At 38.4% G+C, this 10,072-nt stretch overlaps 1 protein-coding gene across 2 annotated transcripts; it reads left to right on the top strand.

Annotated features, from left to right (window-relative positions):
* Positions 1–1,806: 1,806 nt before the first annotated feature.
* Positions 1,807–9,870, top strand: LOC130097722 (cytochrome P450 2C31-like). 2 transcript variants are annotated; one of them, XM_056264661.1, is made up of 10 exons: positions 1,807–1,889; positions 5,718–5,805; positions 6,079–6,241; positions 6,331–6,480; positions 6,603–6,763; positions 6,859–7,035; positions 7,150–7,291; positions 8,648–8,835; positions 8,989–9,130; positions 9,683–9,870. In XM_056264661.1, the coding sequence occupies exons 1-10, from the start codon at positions 1,807–1,809 to the stop codon at positions 9,862–9,864; spliced, it is 1,476 nt and encodes a 491-aa protein (XP_056120636.1). In that variant the 3' UTR covers positions 9,865–9,870. The 2 variants fall into 2 exon arrangements, with proteins under 2 accessions (XP_056120636.1, XP_056120637.1); XM_056264662.1 differs by having other exon boundaries at positions 1,807–1,878; positions 5,716–5,805.
* The last annotated feature ends 202 nt before the right edge of the window (positions 9,871–10,072 follow it).

Consider the following 10,072-nt stretch of genomic DNA (forward strand, 5'->3'; position numbering starts at 1 on the left):
AAAAAAAATATATATATATATTGACCCGCGTTCTGTTTTCTATCATGCGCCGTGCACGTTTGCGATGGGGTAAGATGCACGCAAACACACCAGGGTTCGGTAGAATTAAGTTGAGTGTGAAACCAGACCAACGCTGCGGGGGCGCCGGTGTTGTGCCTAATTTCGCCCCCCTGCCAAATTATTACCCCCCTCGTTGAAGTCAGTACCTGATTGCCTAATCCCAACCCCGCCCCTAATCCTATCCCCTCCCCCACAACTAATCCTAAACCTACCAATGCTAGGGGGGTAATAATTTGGCGGGGTTCGAAATTCGGCACAACACCGGGAACAATCGCGCACGGGCTCGGACCGCAGCAAACGAGCCCAGTGTGAAAGCACCGTCACCTGCCTCCGCAATTTTTCATATCAAAGCAGTGAAGGTGGGGGAGGGGGAAGGAAGAGGATGGCAGCTTAACCAGCAGGGCGCGCACAGCGCACAGACTGGTGTGGAGGTGAATTACAGTGAGCCGTTTGAGACGGGAGACCAAAAATATATATGCGGTCAATAGTAAAACGACACGTCGACTAAAAAAATTGCCGTCGACTAATTTGCATGGTGCGGCAGCACTAATATATACAGTATCCATTTTGAGTTTGTAAAGTCTCATATTCCATATTGATGGCTGTATTTTATTGTCCATTGTTTAATGATTGATTGAAAGAATAAATTAATTTGACCACAAGTTGTGGTGTTTGATGGAAATATTTGCTTATGTTGCATGTTTTTAATGTTTTGTGAGTGTTAGAGCATTTTGCTAACAAAATGAATCATTTTGGCCATTGAGCTTCAGTTTTATGTACAGTGTGTTAACTGTTTTGAAAATGTGATGTCAGAGAGGGCAAATGTGTTTAAGCAATCGAGAAAAACTGTAATGCTGCTTAATTTCACAGTGAAATGAAAAACCCCATCAAAAATAGCCATATGAATTAACAAAACATTGAAAAGAAACCAAAAATTATACGTTGACAATCATAAGCAGCTTGTTTCACTCTCAGATGGACACAATAGCAGTATTCCAATATTACCCATTCCTTTAAATACCACTTAATTCCATAGACAATATTACTTAGAACATCACATTAAAGCATGACTTATCAGTTGGGACCAGGCTACAAGAACACTACATATGTTACATCAAAATGATTGAAGTAGGTTAAAACGACAAAATTAGAATATTGGTAGAATCCGGTGGAAATACCGGTAACACTTTACAATAAGGTTCATTAGTTAACATTAATGAAATAAATTAGTTAGCAAACTAATAATGAATGAATAAACCCTTTTACAGAATTTATTAATAGTTGTTCATGTTAATGCACTGTGAACTAACATGAACAAACAATGAACAGCTTTATTTTTATTAACTAACATTAACAAATATTAATAAATACAATAACACATATATTGCTCATGGTTAGTCCATGTTAGTTAATACATTAGCTAATGCTAACCAATGAACCTTATTGTAAAGTGTTCCCAAAATACCTTCTTAAAGCAACAACTGCACATCTTCACTTTTTACAGTGTACATAAGATAAAAAACAAACAAAAAAACAGCATAAGCAACCAATGATAAAGATCTATGGTGCACTCTGATGAAAGTGCACAAGCAGGTTTTTGATCACATGCTTTACCTCTGTCCCACTCATACTGGAACCACCTCTTATTGTTCTGTCCTTCTTTGTATAGAACACTAAACTGAGAGAAGGACATATAAAGATATAAACTGGGCTAGTGGACTGTAAGGAACATTTTGGAGAAAAGGGATGGAACTCTTTGGCTCATTGGTGTTGGTTTTAGTCTTGGCTGTGTTGGTGTTGGTCAAATGGAAAAGAAAGGCGAGTGGACTTTCCCTTACGGATTTTTTAATATACTGCAATATATGCATTGACCATGTATGGCTATATATTAATACATTTAAATTATTTATAAATGAAGACAAAAATAGCATTACATGTAATATTCATAAAGTTATATTCTTTATTGTGTACATATATTACCAATACATGTTCCAATATAAATGTGAATGTATGTTCACACATATATACACACACACGGAATGAAAGGTTTTGATGATAGGAGTTTTTGGGGTCATTGTGCTGAAGAGTAGAACTTGTGGTTCGGTTGATAATTGGCCAAACACCCTTAAGACTATAATGACTATATTTTGAAAAAATTAACAGCACACTCCTCAGTACAGTGATAGTCTCTTGAATAAATGCTAGTACATGTTAGTACATGCAGGTGTGCTTGTGCTTTTGTTAACCAGCTTAAAAATATGAAATATTTATAATTCAAATAATTATAAAATATAAGAAATATAGTACATTAAACATTTCTCAATATATGTCTTTATGCTTGCTTAAGTAAATACAGGTCCTTCTCAAAAAATTAGCATATTGTGATAAAGTTCATTATTTTCCATAATGTAATGATAAAAATTAAACTTTCATATATTTTAGATTCATTGCACACCACCTGAAATATTTCAGGTCTTTTATTGTTTTAATACTGATGATTTTGGCATACAGCTCATGAAAACCCAAAATTCCTATCTCAAAAAATTTGCATATCATGAAAAGGGTCTCTAAACGAGCAATTAACCTAATCATCTGAATCAACTAATTAACTCTAAACACCTGCAAAAGATTCCTGAGGCTTTTAAAAACTCCCAGCCTGTTTCATTACTCAAAACCGCAATCATGGGTAAGACTGCCGACCTGACTGCTGTCCAGAAGGCCATCATTAACACCCTCAAGCAAGAGGGTAAGACAGAAAGAAATTTCTGAACAAATAGGCTGTTCCCAGAGTGCTGTATCAAGGCACCTCAGTGGGAAGTCTGTGGGAAGGAAAAAGTGTGGCAAAAAACGCTGCTCAACGAGAAGAGGTGACCGGACCCTGAGGAAGATTGTGGAGAAGGACCGATTCCAGACCTTGGGGGACCTGCGGAAGCAGTGGACTGAGTCTGGAGTAGAAACATCCAGAGCCACCGTGCACAGGCGTGTGCAGGAAATGGGCTACAGGTGCCGCATTCCCCAGGTCAAGCCACTTTTGAACCAGAAACAGCGGCAGAAGCGCCTGACCTGGACTACAGAGAAGCAGCACTGGACTGTTGCTCAGTTTTGCATGTCATTCGGAAATCAAGGTGCCAGAGTCTGGAGGAAGACTGGGGAGAAGGAAATGCCAAAATGCCTGAAGTCTATGGCGTTATTTCCCTGTCAAATGTCGAGAGCGTGAATCTCAATGCTCGCGCGCGGAATATAATGTGCCAACACGAATCTCTCTGCTCATATACACGCTGCTCTTGTAAGAATTTTCTTTGGGCTAGCTCAGAGAATATGCCTGCACTTAAAACGTGTTCAGTGTAATCGCGAATCTCTCCTCTTCGCTTAAAGTAAGCGTGTATGTGCCCGTGCGTTCGCGCATGCCTAATTACTCTTCTCTTCGATTTCTTTCTCTTTGCTCTTGGCATAAACGCTGTCAAAACGGCAACAACCAATCAGAAATTGCTATTCCATTATGTTATGTAGGTTTTGAATGTGTTTTGAACTTGTGAATGTCATTGGTTGTTTTTGGTCATAATCCTTGTCCTTGTGTTCCCATTGTCTCTTGTCTAGCTTTGTTCCCTGTACCATTGTTGGTGATTCTATGTTTAGTCCAAGTTTGTTCATGTTAATTTCATATTGTCACTTCAACCCAAATCGGATTATTGGAATAAACTATACTTGGGTTCAATTCAACTCAACTTCAGTGGACTACATTACACATATTATAGACATGATTCATGGGTCTTTTTTAAAAAATTTGTCTTAATTTTAAAATCTGAAAGTTCTTGTTTTAGGTTCTTCATATAGGCCTATTATATAGGCTACCTTCTTATATAAAAAAAACATTAAGAAAGGTTTTAATAATTATTAAAACCTTTCTTAATGTTTTTTTATTGAATGAAACGTTTTTCATTATCTTAGAAAAACATTAAGAGAACGTTTATATAATGGGAGAATTGAACGTTTGAATAACGTTCTTATAACCAAGCAAGAACGTTAATACAACGTTTATATAAAGGGAGAATTGAACGTTCTAATGTTATTATAAACAGGAAATAACGTTAATACAACCAACGTTTATATAACGGGAGAATTGAACGTTCTTATAACCAAGAAATAACGTTAATACAACGTCTAAAAAACTGGACGTTTTGAAATTCCCTAGAACATCCAGAAATAAAGTTTTTATAACTTAATGGGAACGTTATGAAAACGTTCTTATAACCTAAAATTGTTAGCTGGGGAAGAGGAGAGATTCGCGATTGCACTGAACACGTTTTAAGTGCAGGCATATTCTCTGAGCGAGCCCACTTAGCCCAGAGAGAGAATTCTTACAAGAGAAGTGTATCTGAGAGTGCGTGCCCAGTTCCCGCGCGCGAGCAGAGAGATTCGCACTCGGCACATTATATTCCGCGCGTGCGCAGAGAGATTCGGGCTCGGCACATCATATTCCGCGCGTGAGCAGAGAGATTCGCGCTCGGCACATCATATTCCGCGCGCGAGCAGAGAGATTCACGCTCGCACATTATATGAATGTACTTTCGCGCTACAATAATGCGCTCTCGGCATTTGACAGGGGAATAACGCCATAGAAGTCCAGTGTCAAGTACCCACAGTCAGTGATGGTCTGGGGTGCCATGTCAGCTGCTGGTGTTGGTCCACTGTGTTTTATCAAGGGCAGGGTCAATGCAGCTAGCTATTAGGAGATTTTGGAGCACTTCATGCTTCCATCTGCTGAAAAGCTTTATGGAGATGAAGATTTCATTTTTCAGCACGACCTGGCACCTGCTCACAGTGCCAAAACCACTGGTAAATGGTTTACTGACCATGGTATTACTGTGCTCAATTGGCCTGCCAACTCTCCTGACCTGAACCCTTATAGAGAATCTGTGGGATATTGTGAAGAGAAAGTTGAGAGACGCAAGACCCAACACTCTGTATGAGCTTAAGGCCGCTATCGAAGCATCCTGGGCCTCCATAACACCTCAGCAGTGCCACAGGCTGATTGCCTCCATGCCATGCCGCATTGAAGCAGTCATTTCTGCAAAAGGATTCCCGACCAAGTATTGACTATTGAGTGCATAACTGAACATAATTATTTGAAGGTTGACTTTTTTTTTTGTATTAAAAACACTTCTTTTATTGGTCGGATGAAATATGCTAATTTTTTGAGACAGGAATTTTGGGTTTTCATGAGCTGTATGCCAAAATCATCAGTATTAAAACAATAAAAGATCTGAAATATTTCAGTTGGTGTGCAATGAATCCAAAAATTTATGAAAGTTTAATTTTTATCATTACATTATGGAAAATAATGAACTTTATCACAATATGCTAATTTTTTGAGAAGGACCTGTATATCTGCACATGCAGTACCATATCTAATCACATATACATCTATATATTATGAGGTGTATTACTGAATATAAAATTACATACATTATGATATATTAGTAAATATATTGTCACATATGTTTCAATATATAAAAAGCGGCAATTCCTTATATATTATTCAATATATTGTAATATTTTAACAATATATTATTCTGTATATTTTCAAATATACTGTTAAACCAATTAATATATTGATCATTCATATATTGGGGAAATATATTTTCTTTTCATAAGGGTTCTTTGCCCCCTGGGCCGCTGGCACTGCCACTGATGGGAAACTTGCCAATAATGGACAAGCGTGCACCCTTTAAAAGCTTTATGAAGGTAAGCAGGATCATGCACTTCTGAATGTTATGCTTCAAATATGAGCACTTGAATTGCAGGGTATTGTAAGGCATTGCATTTGAATATATTGTGCAGATGTTTTACCAGTGCATCAATGCAGTTGCCTTTGGTGAATAAAACTGGCATAGAGAGATTAATTGTTGTTTGTGAAACATTGGTTTTAGTTTAGCAAATTACATATAGTATGAAATACTCAGAAACACCTGATAAGTTTGCACTGGTGTGTAACAGTAAATTCTATTCTCTCAACAGTGGAGTAAAACCTATGGGCCTGTGATGACGGTGTACCTCGGGCCTCAAAGAGTGGTGGTTCTGGTCGGTTATGATACAGTGAAAGAGGCTCTAGTGGACCAGGCAGATGACTTCAAAGACCGAGCCCCCATTCCCTTTCTGCACACAATTCTGAGAGGCTACGGTGAGATTATTGTTCATTGTTGTCAAAGACAGATGTTGTCAGTTTAATGTTGTTTAGTCTAGATTTCAATCTATCTCAAATGTTTGTAGGTTTGACTATCAGTAATGGAGATCGTTGGCTTCAACTGAGGCGGTTCACTCTCACCACACTGAGGGATTTTGGAATGGGACGCAAACGAATGGAACAGTGGATTCAAGATGAGAAACTACATTTGCTGAACAGTTTTGAAGAAACCAAATGTGAGGAAAGAGAGCATTTGACATTTGCATCCTATGAGTTCAGTACAAGTGCAGTGGTATACATTGAGTGTTCTGCACTCACAGCTGTGAGAGTTGTATGCTAAAAAGTTTTTCTCCTTTAGCGACACCAGTTGACCCAACCTTCTTCCTGAGCCGGGCTGTGTCCAACGTGATCTGTTCCCTGGTGTTTGGGCAACGCTTTGATTATGATGACAAAAGCTTCCTGCACTTGCTCCAGATCATCTCCAGACTTGTGCGCTTTGTCAGCAGCCCTTGGGGCCAGGTAAGCAGAAGTTTCAAAAGTGGGCATTCTGTTTTTGTATGCAAAGGCCATGTACTGTGTGAATGTCTTCTTAACTATTTTCTCAACCCCAACAGCTGTACAACATCTTCCCTAAACTAATGCAGTTATTGCCTGGTAGTCATCATACCATGTTTAGAGAGGTAGATGACATCAAAGCCTTCATTATGACAAAAATCAAGGAGCATGAGCAGAATTTGGACTTCAGTGACCCGAAGGACTTTATTGACTGCTTCCTCATCAGACTCAAACAGGTACAGAAAGGTTGTTTCTTTTCTTTTCTCTTATCTCTTCTATATACACATTGTTCAGCATTTACTCAGACAATGTATGCAATTCCTGTTCTGTTTCTTTGTGTGGTACGGCAGGAGAAACACAATCCTGACACAGAATTCCACAAGGATAACATGTGGGCGACTGTTATTAATCTGTTTATAGCTGGTACAGAGACCACAAGCACAACTATCAGATACGCCCTGATGATGATGATCAAACACCCCCACATACAGGGTATGTTCGTAAGACATCCCTAATTGCCCTCCTTGCTGTTAAGTACACAATACAAGACTGAGAATCACTGTTCTACTCACTAAAAGACACACGGTCTAATTTTGTGTTGTGTTGGCGCACACACAACACAAAAATATAGATAAGACAGTTTACTAAGACAGATGTATGTATTATATATTTTTATTTGCTACCACTTCCCAATGTCTTGTTTTCTTATGCACTCTTTCACTATCAAAGTCTCATAGTTTCACTGTTATGCATTGCTACTGTCAGTACAGTACACACACACAAAGAATAATCCACCAGATTTCAAACAAGTTTAAACAAGTCTGAAATATATTGTATCATCATTTCTCACAGATATGCATACTACAAGAGTGTTGGACTTAAGTTTAAGTTTATTTGTTGACAAGGGCAGTGCACATTAATAAACGTGGCTGTAAATGTGCCAGAATTTGGCCAAAAGGCTATTTTTCATCTGTAGACCCTTGACAGAACGTCAGAAAAAAGTAGAGAGAAAAAAACATTAACATTATCAATACATAATAAAAATATAAGTAGGCCTACATAGGGGCGGCAGTGGCTCAGTGGATCATGTAGGTTGTCTACAAACTGAAACGGGGATAGAACGTGGTTCTATCCCCGGTTCCACCTGACCAAGTGTCAAGGTGTCCACGAGCAAGACACCTAACCCCAGCTGCTCCCGACGAGCTGGATGGCGCCTTGCATGGCTGACACCGCCGTCGGTGTATGAATGAGTGAGTGAATGGGTGAATGTAAGGGAATAATATGTAATGCGTTTTGGTGGCCATTGGGTCTGTGAAAGCGCTATATAAATGCAGTCCATTTACCATTTACATGATTCCACTTCTTGTCTAAAATATCAGAGAAAAAGGCTTGCATTTGTTGTGTGATTTTAGCTTTACATGGGTCAGTACTAATACAAGAAATACATTTTTTACCTAACAATGTGTGTAAACACCGCACTCGATCATTGTCACGTCAAAACAGCTAGAGCTGTCCAATCCCGGACGTGACAACGTGACCATTGAAAATCCATTTGTTCTTCATATCAGAAGTAGCGTGAGCACTTAAATTACGTTAGAAATATAACGGGGCATCAATTTACCGTGGGGAATTTGTTGTGATGCATCGCATCCAGTGTAGACAGCATCACTGATTATAATGGGTTCTATTTGTTTTTGTTGCACCGCTCTCATCTGGTGTAGAAACGGTGTAACTGTGATAGTATTCTGTACTTATGATATATTTATTATTTGCTTTCTGTCTTTTTTTTTAAATTATTGATCATATATAATAATTTGAATCAATGAATATTTGGTGTATTTGATCTAGAGCAAATTCAGAGGGAGATTGATCGAGTTATTGGACAGAACAGAATCCCTACAATGGATGACAGGAAGTCCCTTCCTTTCACTGATGCTGTGATTCATGAAGTACAACGGTATTTGGACCTTGTCCCACTAAATCTTCCCCATTATGCCACGCATGACATCATGTTCAGAGGTTACGTAATACCAAAGGTAACAATGAACACATACAATGGTCATCTCCTCTTATCTTGGAAATTACTAGATTTGTGAAAATGCATAAAATATTTCCCAATAATCTCTAGTTGGTGTATTGTGTTGAATCTGGATATTTTGTGTAATTTTGAATTTATTTTATTTCCCCAGGGCACAGTAATTCTTCCCATGCTGCACTCTGTCCTAAGGGAGGAGGTACAGTGGGAAACCCCTTGGACATTTAACCCGGAGCATTTTCTGGATGCCAATGGCAACTTTAAAAAGAATCCAGCCTTTATCCCTTTTTCTGCAGGTAAATTCTGTAAAGTCTCTCATGTCAATCCAGAGTTAATCAAAGTTATCTTTCTAGCTTTGCAAATGAGTTGGAGTTATGGGACTGAGCCTATCTACATTTCAGTACAACACACACACACACACACACACACACACACACGTTTGGTTTACAATCTTTGTGGGGACTCTCCAAAGCAGAATGGTTTTTATACTGTCCAAACAGTATATTCTCTCCCCTAACACTAACTCTACCCCTAAACCTGCCCATCACACAAAACTTTCTGCATTTTTATATTTTCAAAAAACATCATCCTGTATTATTTATAAGCTTATTTCCTCATGGGGACCAAACAATTATATATTTTCCCCACAAACTATGGGTTCACCAGGGCCACATACTCACTCACAGCATGAATAACCTTGCATCAATTTATTTTCCACCTTTTAAATCAAGTTTTAAACAGACCTATATAATCAGAGAATAGCTTCAAATTTTAAGCTCCAAATTGTGATACTAAAACTTATATCATAAATAATATGAATAATTTTATTTGGTCTTGCATCTCTTCAGGTAAACGCTCTTGTGTGGGTGAGTCTCTGGCTCGTATGGAGCTCTTTCTGTTCATCGTGTCTCTGCTTCAGAAGTTCAGCTTCAGTAGTCCACAGGGTCCAGATGGCATAGACCCCAGTCCTGAACTCAGCAGCTTTGTCAACATGCCTCGATTCTATGAGCTCATTGCCTCCCCCCGCTGAGCAACATGGATATTGCTACTTGTCTCATTTTACAAGAATGTGGACATAGTGGCCCTAATAAGAGTTCACAGATTTCAAATTGATCAAAGGATATATCTTTTGCATATACGATTTTTTTTTATGAGCCTATTTTGTCAAAATTACCACCATAAAACTGAAAATCATTAATGTAATGTAAAATAAAAAGGATTAATGTAAAATAAATTAA

Source organism: Rhinichthys klamathensis, unplaced genomic scaffold (assembly GCF_029890125.1).
Source record: "Rhinichthys klamathensis goyatoka isolate OS25496 unplaced genomic scaffold, OSU_Roscu_1.1 h1tg000223l_1, whole genome shotgun sequence".
NCBI lineage: Eukaryota > Metazoa > Chordata > Actinopteri > Cypriniformes > Leuciscidae > Rhinichthys > Rhinichthys klamathensis.

Bases quoted from the DNA above. Each gene is read 5' to 3' on its own strand.
- LOC130097722 (XM_056264661.1), top strand. From the start codon at position 1,807: ATGGAACTCTTTGGCTCATTGGTGTTGGTTTTAGTCTTGGCTGTGTTG. The intron at 7,036-7,149 runs GTACAGAAAGGT...GTGGTACGGCAG, and splicing joins TCCTCATCAGACTCAAACAG to GAGAAACACAATCCTGACAC. The intron at 7,292-8,647 runs GTATGTTCGTAA...TATTTGATCTAG, and splicing joins CAAACACCCCCACATACAGG to AGCAAATTCAGAGGGAGATT.